This window comes from Ursus americanus, chromosome 33 (assembly GCF_024610735.1).
Source record: "Ursus americanus isolate L20-20 chromosome 33, mUrsAme1.1.p, whole genome shotgun sequence".
Lineage (NCBI taxonomy): Eukaryota > Metazoa > Chordata > Mammalia > Carnivora > Ursidae > Ursus > Ursus americanus.
In genome coordinates this window covers 23,484,579-23,504,367 of record NC_142159.1, presented here as the reverse complement: position 1 = coordinate 23,504,367, position 19,789 = coordinate 23,484,579, and the positions used below count along the sequence as shown (strand labels likewise).

Below are 19,789 nucleotides of genomic sequence, written 5' to 3'. Positions count from 1 at the left end.
AGAAGGAGCCTGGAAACTTTAAACTGACGTGCCAATGCGCATGCATGCGTGGGTTTCCTTCTCACAGCTGTCCTCTGAGGCGGGTGTGGGACCCTCAGTGGACAAGCATTTTGTCCAGGACAAGCTCATAAGTGGTGACCTGGAATTCAGATGCAGATTTGTCTGGCTTCTTTCCACTAGCCATCTCTGATGCCCATCAGCCCTGTCCCCCAGTCAAGCTATTCAAATGTAACAATAATAACTACCTCTTTGAGCCTTAACTATGTGCTCAGCTTTCCACCCTGTGGTTTGCGTGGCATACTTTTGTTTTTCTCAGAACAAGGAAAGCTTTTGGGACGTGACCAGTGTATTATAGCTAGTTAGAGATGAAGCTCGGTGAAAACCCTAGAACCTTGAATTCCCAGCTCCTGGCTCATTCCCTGGCCAGTCATCGCTGCAGGCACTTGGCTACCAACTAATCTCTGGGTGGGGGTGTACCTCCTTCCACAGAAACTGGTACGGTGCAAGGCCTGTGCTGACGCTGGTTTACTTGATGAGAGCTTTCTGAGAAGATGTCTGAATTTTTATGGCCTTCTCATCCAGCTGCTGCTCCGCATCCTGGACCCCGCCTATCCCGAGTGAGTGCGCCCCTTCCTCCTCACCTCCTCTCTCCTCGCCCAGGCTATGTTGTGTTCACCGTCCTTCAGTCGATAGCTAAAACCCAAACCGTTACTTTAGCAACAAACCATTCTTCAATTTCTAGATTGTACCTGTGTAGACTACAAAATCAGTAATATTAATGTGTTTTCCCAGTGATTAGAGTAAGAAGAAGGAATGTCAGCACCTATTAGTTTAATTTTGACCTAGTCCTTTTTCCAAATTGGCTATAGATTGATAGAAAAGGGAATCTGTAAATTGGAAACTAAAACCTGGAGATAACAGGATATTAGGCCCTTTTAAGCACTGGGTCCAGGAAAATACCCAGCCAGGTATTGTTAGTTTGTTGTTACTACGGGATCTCTGGATCAACTGATGTTGGTGAGGTTGGCCCAAGGCCCTCTGCAGGAGTAGAAAATATTATTTGAAGTATATATGTTGTCACAAAACAGTTCGAATTGCGTAAAATGACCAAATATGACCCTCCTGTTTCCTTCCTATTTGACTACCTTAACCTTAACAGAAAATCGATAAAAGGAGAAACATCTCCTATACACCCTAATACATTCACTGTCTTCATCCTTCCCTGCTCGTTTCAGGTTCTGGTCTCCTGGCTTGTGTATGTTTCTGTATTTGTGTTATAGAAGGTTTTTCCCCCAATAAAATACTTACTTGTAATGGCCATATCATAGTCCTTACAGTTTGAGGTGCCATGGTTTTGGTTTTATCGTTCGTTTGGTTGGTTGGTTTTTTGGGGCTGGGGGCGGGGTGCTGTTATTGTTTTTTTTCCAAGTGCCATGATTTTGTTTTGTAACTTACGCTTTTATTCTCTTTGACAGTATAACACTGCCTTTAAACTCAGATGTCCCCAAGGTATTTGCAGCATTGCCTGAGTTTTATGTAGAAGATGTTGCTGAATTTTTATTTTTTATTGTACAGTAAGTGCCTTTGACGTACTACATGGTTCTAGTTTGTTTTTATACTTAGTGTGTACGTTGTATCATGAACTATATTGCAGCCCCCCATCTTATGCCTGAAATTTTATGCAACCGCTGTAACCGAACGCTGCCTGGAGACTGGAAAAATAAATCCAACTATGGCACCAAGCCAGTTCCAATAATATCTTCAAGACAGAAGCGGGATTAACAATGCTGATAAGAATGTACTCTCTGAAAATTGAGTTGAATTTCTAATAATTGAGTGTGTGTTTCTGAGAAACAGGAGCAAACAGTTTATAAATATCTAAGTGAACATTCAAAAGCCAGAAATACCTGCATCTATATTTATATATATATATATGTAATTATATATATATAATTATAATATTGGAGAAAGCTTACATAGAAATGGTTTGAGTTTATAATTGACGTTTGAAGTTTTGTTTTTGTTTTTGTTTCTCTTTTAATTAAAACAACTACCAGAAAAAGTTTTTAGGGATACCTGGCTGGCTCAGTCAGTGGAACACGTGACTCTTGATCTCGGGGTTTATGAGTCTGAGCCCCACATTGGGTATAGAGATTACTTAAAAATAAAATTTAAAAAAAAATTTTTTTAAAGTTTTTCTGGTAGCAAAGCTCTTTTATGAAACTTACCTCATAATTTAAGGAGGCTTTGGTTTATTTCCTAAAATAATAGAAGTTAATATAACATGCTTCAGCCAACAGACACAATAGATTTTAAATCTGTCTGGTGATAAAGTAAACAGTCATTGGAAACTCAGCAAGTTCAAAGGAATTCAGTAGCTTGGCTCCTAGACCTCTTGGCCCGTTCCCTGCTTGAAGACCCCAGCACCCACCCAGCTCGAGTTTCCGGGACCTTTATTTCTTGCTCTTCTTGCCTCCCTCCAGATACTCTCCTCAGGTGCTTTATGAGCCCTGTACTCAGGATATTGTGATGTTCCTCGTTGTGATGTTGTGTAACCAGAACTACATCCGAAATCCGTATTTGGTGGCCAAACTGGTAGAAGTCATGTTCATGACCAACCCTGCTGTTCAGCCACGAACCCAGAAGTTTTTTGAAATGATTGAAAACCATCCTCTCTCCACCAAATTGTTGGTCCCTTCGCTGATGAAGTTTTATACAGGTAGGTTCCGAGTATCGGGTAGGCAAGGTCGCGTAAAGCCGGTGGACGGAGTTACTCTAAATCTGGTAGCTAATAGTCTGATGGCCGCTTACAAGTAGAAGCTACTAACGCCATCACTGGCAGCGCACGTACTGTTGCTCACCTTTCCCTGAGAGTGGGACCCATTGACCATTCTGCGCACTAGTCCCTGATGATGCGGCAGGATCCACTGTGAGTCAGATGAACTTCTAGCTACTTTTATGAATCTGTCGTCTAACTCAGAGTTTCTAGAGCATGGGTAAAACAAGGAGCTTATTAAAAATGTTTATTTTTGAACCCCACTCACATCAATGGAATCTGGATATCAGGGAGTCGTCTCTCATTCACTAGATCTACACATATTTATCGGGTGCCTGCTAACAGCCAGGCACCGTTCCAGGTGCTGGGTCACACTGGTGAGCAGACAGAGAGCACGTCAGACACTCTGCAGGGTGGTCCTCCACTTCTGGAAGAACTGGATTCTGAATTTTTATGCTTAATTTGGCTCTTGAACTACAAATGTGTTTTCATAAAGCTGATTACCTTGGGACCTGTTACCTGTCTGCCAGCAAAGGCATAGGATTGTACTAATGGCACATTTTCCTTCCAGTTTCTGCATGTTGCAGGAAAGGAAGTGTGTCTTGTCTGTCTTCTCCTGTGTTGAATCTAGCACATTCTGGGCACTCAGTATGTGTCTTTAGCACTTAGTAGAATGTACTTGCCATACTTTTGGGAGAAACACTGGCCGTCCATGAGCACAGCCACTTGCTGTGCACTGCAGCCACCGAAGCCGGACTCATCTGTGTGACAGCCATCAGTGATAACCATCCCTTCCCTGTTGACCAGGACCTGCTCCTGTTCATCTGGATTTGCTGCTGTCACCTCTCTCTTTACTTCTGAGGGTTCCGGCAGTCCGTCTAGCTCCTTTCTCCTTTGTCACCATTGCTTTGTAACATCTAATAAGAGTTTCTCTGGGGCGCCTGGCTGACTCCATTGGTAGAGCATGCAACCCTTAATCTCTGGGTTGTGAGTTCGAGCCCCACATTGGGTATAGAGATTGCTTAAAAAAAAAATAGAAAAGAAAAGAAAAAAGAGTTTCTTTTCTTCCCAGCCTACCGATACCCTCTTAAACCTAAAGCAAGTGGATAGGCACCTTAGAGTATTAACTCCTTCACTTTGGCTACAGCAGAGAACACTCCTGGGTAAAAAGCCTCTTCTTAGCTCCGCAGTCCTCTTTCATTCCTTAGTCCTGGTAGGGAGGACCTCCCTCCCCGGTAGAGAGGGCCATTCAGGTACAAATGATGAGTTACATGTGTACGGGACAGAACCTCATTCAGCGTCTTGCACATATCAGACTCAGTTGAAGATAATTTTACATTTCTTAAAATAACAATAAGGTATCTCCTTTCACCCATTTCTTTATTTTTAAATTTATTTTTTAAGATGAGAACACCCAGTGCTTATAAGGTGGTTGTAGAGAGCTACACTAACCTGCAAGTGCCTATTTCACCTCCCTGGTAGCTGGTGTGCGGAATCCGTGCTATGAACCTATGAGAATGTAAATTGGTAAAACATTTTTGGAAGGCAGTTTGGTCTTTAAATGTGTATATCCTCTGTATCTTTTGGGAGAAACACTGGCTGCCCATGAGTACGGCCACGAAAATGTGTATATTCTCTGTATCAGTCAAGGTCCAGTAAGGAAAACAGAAATATACCAGTTATCTTAATAGAATTTAAATACAGTTGACCCTTGAACAACGTAGGAGTTAAGAGACGCCCCACACGCAGCCAAAGCCCACTTTTACCTTTTGACTCCCCCAGATTATTAACAGCCTACTCTTGACCAGAAGTCTTATCAGTAACATAAACAATTAACACATCTTTTGTATGTTATGTGTATCATACCACTATATTCTTATGAGAAAATAAGCTAGAGGAAAGAAAATGTTATTAAGAAAATGATAAGGAAGAGGGGCACCTGGGTGGCTCAGTCGGTTAAATGTCTGCCTTCAGCTCAGATCATGATCCCGGAGTCCTGGGATCGAGCCCTACATCTGGCTCCCTGCTGAGCGGGGAGTCTGCTTCTCCCTCTCCCTCTGCTCCTGCTCGTGCTCTCTCTGTCTCGCTGTCTCTCAAATAAATAAAAATAAAATCTTTTTTAAAAAAAGAAAGAAAATCATAAGAAAGAGAAAATACATTTACAGTCCTGTATATATGTTTATTGAAAAAAATGTGTAAGTGGGCCCATGCAGTTCACACCCGTGTTGTTCAAGGAGCAACTCTATAAGGAACTGGTCAAATAGATACTGGAGGACAGAAAGGCAAATAAGGGGGCGCCTGGGTGGCTCAGTCGTTAAGTGTCTGCCGTTGGCTCAGGCCACGATCCCGGGGTCCTGGGATCGAGCCCCACATCGGGCTCCCTGCTCTGCTGGGGACCTGCTTCTTCCTCTCCCACTCCCCGTTTGTGTTCCCTCTCTTGCTGGCTGTCTCTCTCTCTCTGTCAAATACATAAATAAAATCTTAAAAAAAAAAAAAAAAAAAAAGAAAGGCAAATAAGAGCTTTGGCGTAAGGCAGATTATAGGTTCAGGAAGCAGCCATCATCTGTCTCCAGAGCCGGGGGAACCCAGGGAAGAGGCTGGAGTTAGTAAAATCTGGCAACTCGAATGAGGGCCAGGACAGAGCTGGGACCTAGGTCTCTGAGGAAGGACACCGGCCAGCTCGTGTCTCTGAGGCTGGACACAGACTTACTAGTTCTGCGACTGTGGAACTGAGCTGGAAACTGGAAGTGTCTGCTGCTGGGAGGAAGAGCCATTGTTGACAGGAGCAGCCAGCCGACCGCTTGGGACCAAGTCCCTGCTCTCCTGTAGTTTCCACTTCTCCTGCAGCGCCCCCTATTGGCAAACTCAACAGAGGGCCAGCTGGCAAGGGGAAACTTGCCGAGTCCTAGCCCCAGCCCGGCAAAGCCAAGTATAAAGGGTGGATTGGAGGCTGAGAGACAGCAGCTAAATAAACAGCTCACCCTTTTGCATGTAAACTTAATTTCTCGCAATCTGTTCTGTGGGGATAATTATAAATGTGTGTGCGTGTTGACAATGATCTTCACTGCAGCACCATTTGTAAGGCAGTGTAAGGAAAATACTAAAAACAGCCTAAATTTCCTCCAGCTGTGGATAAATTAAGTAAATTACAGTTTACCCATAAAGCGGGTCTATATGAGCTGTAAAAAAATAATGTTATTTACATTAAATGGTTGAGTAATAAGAAGTAAAGAAAATGTCAAGTAATGAACCAGTATGTACAACATGACCACGTGTCGGTACACATCTGTACGATAGAGAACAGCACGGAAGGACATATGTACCAAAATATTAACAGTGAGTTGGTTAGTTTCGAATGGTAAAGCTGTGAATGGGTTTCTTTCTTTCTCTTTTTAAAAAATTATCTGAACTTAATTATTCTGCAGTAAACACATATTGTTAGTATTAAAAGCAAAAAAGGATCAGTTAAATGTATTTTATACTAAGTGCGTGCCCTGGGCCTGTCAATGTGGCTTTGGAATAAAGCATGGGGGTGGGATATAGGCATGCAAGGGGTGGGCCTCTTCCTGGGAGACCAGCTCTGGGCCTAGCAGAGCCCCACTGGTAAGGTCCCTGGAGCTCCTTTTCCCCTTTGCCACCAAGCGGTGTGCCCTCTGGCCGTGGACCACGTCTGTAGTCCTAGAGAGATGGTACCCATACTAATAATAGCCACCACTTATCGAATCCTCACTAATCCTTTCACTTAATCTGCACAGCCATCGTCAAGATGGGTGCTGTAAATATCTCCGTCTTCTAAATGAGGAACCTGAAGCTTAGAAAGGTCCAGAAGCTTGCTGAAGGTCAACAGCTAGTGAGTGGCAGCAACTTTAGCAGGTGGACCTTAGCACAGGTGCTCCTGACTGCTTCACTGTTACTGCTGTGGTAACAGGGGGACCGGTGCCCGGAGAGCCTTCCAGTGGGACACTGCAGACAGCCCCCGACTCGTGCATCAACCCCATACTGAGACCTGCTGACTTAGGTCCTGACTCTCAGACGTGAACTAGAGATGGGCATGTGGAACAGGCTCCTGTTTTCTACCCCCAGAGAATATCCTAGCTTTGGAAATGCTTAAGATCAAATTTTTGTTTCAGAAATAAAATGAAGTAGCAAAATCAGAGTATTTTATTTGTACCAGCAGTCAGTTCCTTAAGGACCAGCTTTCCCAAGCTGGCTACTCAGCACTTAGAAGAAAACCCTGATAACTAAGACTTACTTCCAGACTGTTCTCTTCCGCAGGCAGATCTGAATCAGCAAAGCCAGCATTAGCCCAAGTAGATTCAGTCTCTAATTCTACAAATGTTGATGCAGTTTCTGCTCTGTGTCGGCACTGGTTTTGATGCCAAGGCCTAGTGGTGAAGACGGCAAAGTCACTGCTCTTGTGAACCATGCGTTCTAGTTGGGAGATAGACACGGAACCAATAAATAAAATACTTTCAGATGGTGGGTGTGGGTGGAGGGCATGATGCTGCTTTAAGGAGCGCAGGCAGGGAAGGTCTCTGGGATGGTGACTTTGGAGTAATGTTGGAAATGAGACAAAAGAGCGGATCACACCACAGTGTGGCAGGCAACCGGGACGGCAAGTGTAAAGGCCCTGAGGCCTGGGCGGCTTAGTGAATCGAACAAGAAGACCTGTGGGATGGAGCACAGTGAGTAGCTGGGGAGTGAGGCCAGCCAGGATCTGGTTCTTCTCAGGCCTCTTAGAACTCGGACTTGGAAAGTAGAACTCGGGCTGCTGCAGTTTTGAGGGAGCATGAGCAGTGAAATTTTTGAAACGTTGGCATTATTTGGTTTCTGCTGTGCACAGGAAGTGGTACGGGTATTATGGGTGATTTTGAGGATATGAGAGGCTCTGTATCAGTCCCCCAGCATCTTTCTCAAGTAGACTCTGTTTAAATCAGCTCTCCGTACTGTAGTTCACACTTAAAAAAAAAAGATTTATTTTTTTATTTGAGAGAGCGAAAGAGCGCACATGAGCAGGGAGCGGGGCAGAGGGAGCGAATCTTCAAGCAGACTCCCCACTGAGCGCAGAGCCCTACGCAGGGCTGTCCCACCACCCAAGAGATCACGACCTGAGCCGAAACCACGTCGGACGTTTAAAGGACTGATCACCCAGACGCCCCAGTTCGCACTTTTCTACAGTTAACAAAATGACACTTAGTTCATTGTAAAGAAAGGTTGACTTAATGAATATGCATAAGTCTTTGTGTGGTAAGTGTTAATTATCTTATTCCTCTCATTTTTAAATAACCTTTCTTGTCACCAAAAAAGTATGTTCTTTGCAAAATATAGGAAATACCAGGGAGAAAATAAAAGTTATTGATAGTCTCTGCACTCAGAATCTCTGTTAACATTTTGCTGTGTTTTTTTAGCCTGTGTGTGTGTGTGTGTGTGGCTTTAAATATGATTGGCCTCATTTGGTAACCTCTGTTTTTCACTTCTCTATCAGATATTTTTTCATGTTCTCTGTTGAGCATTTGCATTTATATTTTTTCTCTAATACGAATAGTACCGTAGAGAGTACCCTGGGAGATCAGTCTTTGAACCTGCCTGCATGCGTTTTCTGGAATAGAATTGGCGGGTCAGAGAGATGGGCTCGTTGATGGTTTGTGACACAAGTTGTCACGTTGCCTTCAAGAGGTTGTGTCACTGTTTATTCTCACCAGCAGACAGAAGGTACCGCTTGCCCAGATTCTCACGCTGGGTTTTGTCATTTTTGTAATATCCACTAAGTTGGTCGGTAAAAATGGTATCTTATTTTAATTTACATTTGTATTTTTTCCTTGGGCCTTATTGTCTTTACCTGACAATCTTCCCTCTCTTTAAAACTTGTCATAAACTCAGGAACTTCTCATGCATAAGCTGTTTGTCTTTTGGACAGCAAGTCATAATCATTATCACAGATCACCTATAACAAATACAATAATAATGAACAAATTTGAAATATTGTGAGAATTACCAAAATGTGATACAGAGACACGAAGTGAGCAAATGCTTTTGGAAAAATGGGGCTGATAGACTTGCTCGATGCATGGTTGCCACAAACCTTTAATTTGTTAAACAAAAACAAAACCACAGTATCTACAAAGCGCAATAAAATGAGGTAGGCCTGTCGTCACATTTAATAGGTATGTGGCCCTTAAGAGAATTCAGCCCAGTTTTTTTTTCTGGTCATTGGCGAGTGGGTGCTGTGTCGGTGATGCCAACCCGCTTTCCAAGCCCGATTCATTCGGCGTTGTGTCATTGCCAGACCTTCACTGCAAAGCTTGTGTCTTCAGAACCACCTGCTGATTTCTCTCCTGCCTTACATGTGAGAGATAGGTGCACAGTCTTACCACATCTCTGAACTTACAGATTTGTACACACTCAATAACGTTGTGGGCTCAGTAACTGCTTTTAGGAAGGTAAGACCGTACCCATCCTTCAGTCCCTCTGTCTCTCTTCTCTAGATGTTGAGCACACCGGAGCCACCAGTGAATTCTACGACAAGTTCACCATTCGCTATCACATTAGCACCATTTTTAAAAGCCTTTGGCAAAACATAGCTCACCATGGCACCTTCATGGAGGAGTTCAAGTGAGTATCGGGCACCCGTTGTCACAGCTTGCTCTCTTGCAATTACACAGGTAGGGTGACTGCTGAAATCTTTCCAAGCTGGTTCTTCTGGACTGTCGGCTTGGTCTCAGCCTCCTTTAAGTTTTCTATATGGTTCTGCTACACGTGAGCAGAGGTAACTAAATGTCTGTGCTTGCGAGATACTGCTAAACTTTAGATTTGTCAAGGCACTTTGGGGATGGTATGTGTACATAAAGAATCTATAAATATTCTGAGATGATTCGTGAAGGGTTTTTTGTTGTTTCTGCGATTACAGTGTTAAGTGAAGTTGTCGGAATGACTGGAATGAGATCGTAGAGTGTTCTGGAACATGATGTCAAGGTTTAGATGTGAAATGTTAGGAAGACTTAGATTTGGAAGTGATTAGGTTGGGGTTGTCATTTCAAATGTCATTCTTTGTAATAAGGACTTGATTAAGGACTTTTTGTTACCTACCTGAAATTTTAGTGGCTACTTAAATCTGGACGTTAGTCATTTCATCTAAGTTATTTTAAAAAGAAAGGTGCTTTAAAAAGAAGGTAGATGAAAATATTGAACTCTTGAATTATTCTTCAGGAGAAAATGTATCCCATCCGCTTGGATCTTTTGCAACCCGTGTTAGATCAATGATCAAGTCTAGCTGTCACTTGTTAGCTGAATGACTAGTCAGTAGGATTTCGTATTACCAGTGGAATAACCGTTTGCTAGACAGGTTTCTGCGGAGTAAACTCATCAAGTTAATTCACTTTCTGAGAGTTGCTCTTGTGGTCGGAATTATGTTCCCACAAAGCCTGGCACGAGCTTAGACCAGACAGGCCCGTGGCTTGATCTGTGTGGTGCTGAGTGGGAGTGCTCGCCCTGAACTTTCCTTGTTCCTGAAATCCAAGCTTCCCACCCTTGTTCACAGGAACTTCTCTTCCCCAGGCCCGGGCTTACTGCCCCCTGATTACACACCAGTAGATCCGAAGTGTAAGTAGCTCCTCTTTGCTCTACTAACCTTGTAGTTAGAAAGCCTAACGGTGCTCCAGGACCTCAGTGCACCAGCGAGCCCTCCACTGGGACAGGGTACGCAGGGCAGTATTGGAAATTCTCTTGTCTCTTTGATGTGGATAATTGTGCTTTCTTTGTATCTCGGTGAGTTTAAGCATATCTTCTAGTCTGGAAGAGTGTCTTTTCTGCTTTAAGTCATTGAGAGAGTAAGCTAGGGACGTGTTGCTAAACCTGTTCTCTGTAGAAGGGGGAGAAATTCAGCATTTGCTGGTTTTCCGGGATGTAAATACTTCCACTGTTGCCAAATTTAAGCTGTCAAAGGACCCTGCTCATAGAATCCTGAAATATTAGCAATTGGCCCTCATGAACCGCACACTGAAATGAGCTTATCACACTTAATTAAAAGGAGTAAGAGAATCCAAGGAGAGACTCCGTAGTCCTTGACCTCCGCGGTACCTGAGCGGTGCCAAGGTGGGCAGTCTTACGGGGCGACGTGGTTGGCACTTCGGGCGGGGGCCCATTGTCTTTGGGATCTGCTGCGGCGTCTTGCCTCAGGGAGCTGTATGACCGTGTCCAATGTAATTGCCGTTTCAGTTCGGGGAAGCAGTTTGTTCGCTATATAAACATGCTGATAAATGACACGACGTTTTTGCTCGATGAAAGTCTGGAGTCTCTGAAGCGAATCCACGAAGTGCAGGAAGAAATGAAGAACAAAGAACAGTGGGACCAGCTGCCCCGGGTGAGGACACAGTGCCGATGCCGGGACCGCTTGGCCGGGAAGCTGCCTTCGGCCCCGCGCAGAGCTCTGCTTCGGGGCTGCGTTCGCGGGCCCTGCCGACGTAGCGCTGACGGACTTGTCACTCTTGTCACCTCCCACCTGTGGCTTCCACAAAGTTAGATCCCAGGTCTGGGGTAGGAGAGAGCTTAGACACCTGCTCTAACGCCAAGAAATGAGTTGAGAACTCGTTCAGAATGTGTCCTGAAAACTTTCTTGCCTTCTTAATTTTAAAGGGCGTTTTTGAAGAAGAACTTTTACTGTCTGAATGTGTTGATGTCAATTTACGAAAGTAGCAAGTCAGTCTCTAGAACGCGGTGCCAGACAGGCGTTCGATTTGCTCATGTGATCTTTAGACAACTATGTGACTCACGCAGGATTCTGGTGGGTTTTTTTCCTTCCAGTTGATCCTGGTTTTTATGTTCAGTTATTAATGGAAGAGAGGGTTGTTTTGGCAGGTTTCATGAGAAATTCACGCTGCGCCAGTGACGGCATACTGACACGCTTTTCTGACGTTTGTTGCAGCCGTGTAGATGGTTCTCTGATCAGTTACTTAGCCCTCGACAGCTACTGGTAGCTTCATACATTGGTTCGTTCTGTGCCTGGTGGCCTCGGGCTCAGAGTCAGAACACTTTCCAACAAGAGTTCTCATGGAAAAGTGGGGAGGACTGCTTTTTCTGGACTAGTGGGAGCATCCTCAAAACAAAACTGCTGTCGAGCTTCTAATGCTGTAGAGTCTTAAGTATCTTAAGATAAGGTGAGCACGTGTGAAAGCACACTTAGGAAAGGTTTGCATTCCCAGTATTCCTGCAGCTTTGATGAGAAGTCTCCATCTTGCTGGAGCTGACATGCTTACACCACAGACGGAAACGTCCCGTCTTTCCCCAGGGCCCGTGAATGCTGGGTTGCCACACTGCTGGAACCCCCTCATCGTATTCTCGAGATGATGCGGCGGTTGTCCTTGGCACTGCACTGGCAGCTGCCCAAGTCCTACCCTCTACCCTCGTATTCATGTCTGAACACCCGTTAAACTGTTTTGCTACTGTGCCTGCAAAACTTCCCTCCCGCACCTCGCCATGTCCCACAGGTGGGAGGCAGCCCGGACTTGATGCTCCATGCCCCCCCTGCGGTAGCTCTAAGAGGTCCTTCCAAACTTACCTCCTGTTCCCGTCCGCTGGCTCCAGTCGGGACCGGTCCCCAGGCCCTTGCAGAGCAGGCTGGGAAGCAGATGAGGCCGGTTGAAAGAGCTCTGGCTTTGGAGTGGGGGGCACCTGTGTTTGAGAACGGACATGCCATGCCTTCAGAGTTCTTGAATCTCTGTTTCCTTGCTCGTGAACCAGAGACGATCCCTGCTTTGCAGAAAAGCAACGAGGAGGAATGGTAGATGTCACAAACGTAGTTCCGGACCGTGTAGCTCCTGTTGTTCTGTGTGCCTTGAGACATTCCTTCTGTCCGCAGTTCTCGACTTTCCATTCTTGGGTATTAAAATCCTACCCATTCTTTGAGTGAGGTCTTGTCCACATAGGCCCTCGTGGTTGGGCTCCCCCGGTTGGTGCGGCTGCACATCCTCCCCTTTCTCTGCGCTTCTGTAGCGCCCGCTTCCTCTCGCTTGGGACGCTCATCTCAGACCAGATAATGGCGCAGGTGTGGGGAAACAGGTCTGTGGCACATTGCCTCATTCACGGTCAGTGCTTACTAGCATTTGCTTATGAGACAAGCGAACAATTCCTGTTGACTTTTCCATGTTCGTGGGTGAGAAGACGGCATAAATAATCGCAAACAGGTGCTGTTCCCAAAGTCATGTCTGTTTGACCTTGCAGTCCCTTTCTGCCATCCACCTCCCTGCCTGCTGCTGCTCCCCGCCCCGTCCTCTGAACGCTGGAGGGGCTGCTCGGCCCTCAGACTTCCCTTCTCCCCACGCTCGCTGCTGAGGTCGGTGTCTCTCGGTGAGGGTGCTGGTTGCAATTGTGAGTGCAGCGGAATTTTGCTGTAGCAATAATTCATTATTATGAGACACTGCACCGTATGTGGCAGGACACTGAACATCTCTGGCCAGCGATGTACCCTCCTACCCCTACCCCGAGTCGTCAGGCAGCTAGAAACACTCCCACACGTGGCCTGAAGCCCCTAGCTCAGAATCACTGCTAGGTGATCTCATTGGTTTAACGGTCTGTATTCTAAAGACTCCAGAATGTAGGGTGCCTGGGTGGCTCAGTTGGTTAAGCAACTGCCTTTGGCTCGGGTCATGATCCTGGAGTCCCGGGATCGAGTCCTGCATCGGGCTTCCTGCTCAGCAGGGAGTCTGCTTCTCCTTCTGACCCTCTCCATTCTTTCTCTCTCATTTTCTGTCTCTCAAATAAATAAATAAAATCTTAGAAAAAAAAAAGATTCCAGAATGTGTCTCCTCAGCTCCTCTCTCCTGCCTACCACCCAGCTGTTGACTTGGCCCTCTGCCTGGTGGTCTAATAGTATCCCATGATGGGGTCCTCCACATCTCTGCTCCGGGTCTGCCCAGCCTCAGTGAGTGACAGCTGCATTCTGTTAGTAGCTCTGACTCAACACTTTGGAGTCTTCCTTGATTCTTCTCCCTCAACAAACACCTCAAGACTCTACCTTCAAATGCCCGTATCTGACTTCTTGCCCCACCTCCAGGTCACAACCCTCTCTCGCCTGGTGTGCTGTGTCCTTTCTGACCCATCTCTTAGCCTCCACTCTTGTCCGGGTCCATACCAGACGGATGCTGTTAAAACCCGTTTGCTCATTATCACCACTTGACTCAGAACTGGTCCAGGCTTCCCTTCTCACTCAACATCCAGTCCTGAATTAGAGTGGGCCCCTGGCCCACCATTTTCCCCATCACTCACTCTCCCCGAACCACACGGGCCTCCTCGCCCTTCTCCTGACACGCTTGCTGTTCCCTCGACCGGGAGCACTGTTGCCCCAGATTTCTGCTGACTCTCTTCCTTCAGACGTCCACTTACATGTCACCTCCTCAGGGGCTGTCCCTGACCACTCTTTCTCTCTTCTTCTTCTGCTTTCTTTTTCTCCGTCACTACCAGACTTGGGATGGATCTGTGTGGGTGTTTATTGCTTGCCTCCCTGCCTGCCGCCTAAGCTCCACGAGGCCTGCGAGCCTCTTGGTCGTGTTCTGCGCCCCAGTGCCTGATGGTGGGCCTGGCCTGGACGAGGGCCCGGGTACCGTGAGCGGAGGATGCGTGTGACACACAGACACACATTGTACTGGTCCTCACCTCGGTCCTATGTCTTCCTGCTTCAGCGTGTGTTCTGTAGGCACATTCTTGGCCGGGGGGGCAGCGAGCAGGGTACCCAGCACCCCTGCACAAACCTCCCCCAAGCACCAACTCAGAGGGCACTGCGCCGGGGGGCCCTCGTGCAGCGGCATCAGCCCCTGCCCTCAACATAAAGTAAAACAGCCTCTGAGCCAAAATGGAAGAATTTCCATCTTTACTGCTGTTTCTGGGTGCTTTCTCCATCCCAGAGCCTTCAGTGCTCCACCTTGCTCTACCCACGAGTCAAACACACCTTATTATCTTGTTTCCCAGCCGCTGGCAGAATTGAAGGAGGAGGACGGGGCCAGAGGCAAGCATGCTGACAGTTGTCAGGGGCGACGGCCTGACAGTGTGGCGAGACGAAAACTCAGAACCTTAGCAATCTGTAGGCACTTGGTGTAGGGGCAAAACCTCTAGGCCCCAGTATCGTAGCATAGCACAACACATGCTTTTAAACTAATGGTGACTACAAGTTGCTATTATGGGAAACTGACTGTCCTTGATCGGCAGCCACGGGTATTGGCGTGATGGGAGATTCACTTACTTCATGCCACGCAGAAGTTGAAGACTTCTTTTATCATCGAGGAAACCAGGTCTCACGGAAGTTAAACAACGTGCCACGGTCACCTTACTCAGTCCCAGAGAGTTCTCATGCTGAAAAGAATAAACTTCAGTTACTGGCCGATGCTCTGGTGTGGGTTGTTCGCATCCCCTCAGCGTGTGGGCTTTTTGAGCGCTTGTCCCATTTTCCTTCGCGCTCGGCGTGCCGGGGAGCTCGCGGCCGGTGCTGACTTTGCTTGGCCTCTGCTCCGTGTCCCCTAGGATCAGCAGCAAGCCCGTCAGTCCCAGCTCGCTCAGGACGAGCGCGTGTCCCGCTCCTATCTTGCCCTGGCGACAGAAACCGTGGACATGTTCCATATCCTCACCAAGCAGGTCCAGAAGCCGTTCCTCAGACCGGTGAGTAGAAACTTCGGGGCGCTTCTTTTGTGCGTCGGGTTCCACAGTCAGGTTCCAGCACCTGTCCCTAAAGGCAGTCGTTGAGATCCCGGCCATTTCAGCTCGGAGTTGCTGCTAAGTGAAGCCTGCTGCTGATGTTGTCCCCGGTTCTGCTGAGTGATCTAGCGCGCTGGGGAGAGACCGACGTCTGCGAACAGTCTCTTCCTAGATAACGTAGTTCGCTTTCTGCTTACATAGCACGTGGGATTATTAATGCTGAAGCTGTGACATATTTTCTATCGTTATTGATTCCTGTATTTTATTTATAGGGTAAGTAGAAAGTAGCGTCAGTTGGAAATTAGAGTATAGTAAGTAGAAATCATTGATAACAGGTAAGATCTTTGGTTCTCCTGGTTGAAGCTTTGTTACACTCAAGAAGCCAAAGGGTAACAAGAGCCGTAATTGGGGTTTATGATAGATTGAAGCTGGTCTGAAATTTGGCCTTGATACCATCAATAAGACCTGGGTCCTGCTTCTGAAATGGAAACCAGGCGACCTAACTGAAGGTCGCTGCTTTGCGTTGACCCCCTGCCCTCCCAGTGCCACACAGCACACAGGCTTTATGGTGCGGCCTGGACAAGCGTGGTGAGGAAGGCAAGGAAGGGGCCTGGGGAGCTGGTCGTAAATTGCCTGGAGATACGGAGACAAGTTTACGATGGAACGTAATTTTATTGCTCATTTCCTCCAGTGTCCGTGCTCACCATTCCTCTCAGCACTCTCGCCACACCCTGGCCTGGGTGCCTCTCAGCAATGAGTCTCCTCCTCTGTCCGTTTGCCATGTCACATCTCTTCATGAAAGAACAGAGGATCGTGAAACAAAACCGAGCTCACTACTGAAAGCACGCAGACGCCACAACTAATTTAAACGAGACAGTTCAGATCCTTGCTTCCCTGGGGCTTACAAATGGAATAAACTTTCCCTCCGAAGCCCAGATAGTAAATAGGCGTTGTGGGCCGCACAGTCTGGCACAGCTGCTTAACTTGGCTGTTGTAGCATGAAAGCGGTTGCAGAAAAAATACATGGACAAGTAAGTGTGGCTGTTTCAGTAAAACTTTCAATAAAAGTTTCAATAAAACTTTATAGAAACAAGGATCGGGCCAGAGTTGGCCAATCCCTGCACTAAAAACATATTTTATGTTCAGGAACTCCCAATTCAGCAAGTCCTTGATTGTTAGGAAACTATAGTAAATTATTTGAGGTGTAATTATGAATGATTTTTCCTCTTCACCTGCTTCTCAGTGAATTTGGAGTGGTGCTCGTTTTTATCCTTGAAAGTGCGAATTTAAAGAAAAGGTTGCCTTCTGTTCCTATTTATAAATATTCCACCAACCTGTAACTTTATTATGTGTTAGAATTACTGGATTCGAGATGGAGAATAAAGAAAATGTTGAATATAAATGTCCTTCTTCGGCTTATGACTCACAGTACAGCTAAGGGATTCTTTGAATATCAGTCCAGCCAGTTCCTGTTCCTCCACTGAGATGGGAGTTCTGATCCTTCTTGCTTGTCTCAACAGCATGAATTGTCCTCTTACCCTGTGATTTCCTAGGAACTTGGACCCCGATTGGCTGCAATGCTGAACTTTAATCTTCAGCAACTCTGTGGCCCCAAGTGCCGTGACCTGAAAGTTGAAAACCCTGAGAAATACGGCTTTGAACCAAAGAAGCTGTTGGACCAACTGACGGATATTTACCTGCAGCTGGACTGTGCCCGGTTCGCCAAAGCCATTGCTGACGACCAGGTCAGTGCCCAGGGGAGCAGGCCGTTTCAGGGGGACGCTGGGCCTCAGGCTGCCAACTGGCTGGCCAGAGCTCACATCTCTCTGGACTTCCTGGCGGACCCATCTGTCCCTGGATTTTCCCCGCTTGGAATCAGAAAAGGCGATACTCTTCAACTTGTGCTTTGGGAAGTTTTTAGTACATAAATGGGAATAATCACCGCACGGGCCAGGGGTACTTGTCCGATATAAATGAAGATGAATCAGCTCTTTTCCTTGGGGTATAAAAGAGCCGATTTGGCTCCCAGATCCTTCTGCAGATGGTTCCTAGCCCATCCTGCCAAGGGCGTCAAGCAACAGATGCACGACCTTCCCACCAAGATCCCCCTTCCCGGGTCCAGGTCTGCTTCCCAAGCCCCCCACATTGGTGCTGCTGTTACTGGGACTTCCAGTTTCAAACCTCCTGTGGTTACCTTCACAGTCTTCTCTCTGCTCTGTTCCTTGTGTCCACTGTGATGACACTGGTTCCGTGTCATTTCCACAGCCGCCAGTTTAGTCCAAGCACTGCCACCCCCTGACTCTCCGGCAGTCTCATAAAGGGCTTCCCCCACCCCCTGGGTCTTCTGTCCTGTATCATGGCAGCGTCCTAAGAGCTGGCGTTTATCAATTGAATACCAAGTGTTAGCCACTTGGCTTGTTTTCGTTGACGTAATCCTCACAAAATCCTGGGGCGTACGTTCTGTTAGAGTCCTCGTTTTTACGTGAGGAAACTGAGGCACAGAGAGTCGGAGCAGCTTGCTGTAGGTGGCACAGGGAGTATGGGATAGAGGCAGGATTCACACCCAGGCAGTCTGGCCCCGAGCCTGTACTCCCAGCCCCTCTGCCGTCTACTTAAAATACCCCGAAAGTTCCATGCTCATCTGTCTTTCTGTCTTTGTTCATACTGTCTGTCCAAATATCGCTCACGTTTCAGGTTAACCAGCAGTAGGGGTTCTAGAAGATTCTTCACCCATATCTCATCCAAAGGAATGATAGTAAAATAGGGGAATTGTAGGTGCTATTTTTTTTTAATAACAGTTTTACTGAGATCCAATTCACATATATGGGTACTTTTGAATGTAAGCAAAAGAATCGGTCTTGACAGAGTGCCTACAAGGGGAGACAACACATATGTCTAAAGCAGTTTTTACAAAGTGGTGGTATAGGAAGGGGTTAAGAGTTTGCAGTTATCGTGGGGAGGGGCGCAGATGTTTTTCTAGCCTCCAGCTCTGTAGTACCGCGCATCCTTACCTACGGACGGTAAGTGGCAGCCTGCAGTCAGACGAAGGAACCGAAGATGCGGCCCCGTCCGGGCGGGGCGTCTGCCTGGGTAGCAGGTGCCCTGCGGCCAGGCTGCTGTAGCCCGGCCAGAGATCGGGGCGTGAGAAGCCCCCAGAGACTCTTCCGCTCTTTACCGTGAGGGACTTGGAAGGGTCACGTAGCGGGGTCTTGCAGGTAGGCCTTGCTGTGGCTGCCCCGTCACGAGTGTGAACATAACCGACTTGCGGTGTGAATAAACACAGCACACCCCGTGAGATGGCGAAGACCGAGTGGGGGAACGCCTGGTATCCCTCTGGGGTGTGGCGGGGGCCTGAGGGGGCACCGGGCTTGAGCCTCGGACCGTAGTTTCTACACTGTGGCACATGGGTTTCCTTGAATGTCTAAGTGGCCCTGCCCTTGCAGACTCATGAAGCAAACACACACAAGTGCCAGTGTCCGCATGGACAGAAAACCATTTTAAGTGGGCTTTTGGCTTCCTTTTACAGTGTGACGTTTGTTCTGAGTGTTAGGCGTTTTCCGTTTATAGTGGCTGTAAACTGGTTAGGGCCCTGATGGTCGTCTCGGAAGAGGGCTTTGGGGGCTGGGGAAGGAAGGTTGGAAGTCTTAGAAAGCTCCAGAGGAACAGTAGGGGAATTTTGTTTTCTCCTTTGGGAGCAGCGGTCTTGGTTTGGTCTGGTATATCTGGGAAGACCAAGGAAGAAGAAAATGGTGGCCATGCAAGGAAGTAAACTCAGAAGCATCTCTCCCCGTCAGCCAAGAGCGGGCTAAAGACAAGTGTCCGGAGGAGGTGACAGGAGGACCAGCACAAAGAGCCACTGAGCTTCATGCTCACAGACTGGAGGAGAGAGCCCCTCATCAGAGGAGAACAGTTGTCCTGGAGCTGAGGGAGCCCAGGACAGGGAGGCCCTAGGGGACTCTGTGTGCCACACTGACGGCCATGCAGGACTAGCTCTTGTGGACAGACTCCGTGCATGGACTGCAGGTCTGATGTTCCTGAAACACTGTCTGTTAGCACTGGGGTCTGTTCAAAAATACAGAACAGAGGGGCACCTGGGTGGCCCAGCGGTTAAGCGTCTGCCTTCGGCTCAGGGCGTGATCCCAGCGTTATGGGATCGAGCCCCGCATCAGGCTCCTCCGCTGTGAGCCTGCTTCTTCCTCTCCCACTCCCCCTGCTTGTGTTCCCTCTCTCGCTGGCTGTCTCTATCTCTGTCAAATAAATTTTAAAAAATCTTTAAAAAAAAAAATACAGAACAGAGAGGGGCACCTGGATGGCTCGGTCGGTTGAGCGTCTGAC

The 19,789-nt window shown here is 47.3% G+C and overlaps 1 protein-coding gene across 4 annotated transcripts in view; it reads left to right on the top strand.

Moving 5' to 3' along the window:
* UBE4B (ubiquitination factor E4B) overlaps positions 1-19,789 on the top strand; it is a 119,325-nt gene that overhangs the window by 93,754 nt on the left and 5,782 nt on the right. For all 4 annotated transcript variants that reach the window (XM_087858306.1, XM_045776882.2, XM_045776884.2 and 1 more), the window contains 7 exons: positions 490-617; positions 1,476-1,574; positions 2,484-2,719; positions 9,262-9,388; positions 10,991-11,135; positions 15,284-15,418; positions 17,008-17,199. In XM_087858306.1, the coding sequence (XP_087714432.1) occupies positions 490-617; positions 1,476-1,574; positions 2,484-2,719; positions 9,262-9,388; positions 10,991-11,135; positions 15,284-15,418; positions 17,008-17,199 (1,062 nt within the window). The remainder of the gene's footprint in view (positions 1-489; positions 618-1,475; positions 1,575-2,483; positions 2,720-9,261; positions 9,389-10,990; positions 11,136-15,283; positions 15,419-17,007; positions 17,200-19,789) is intronic.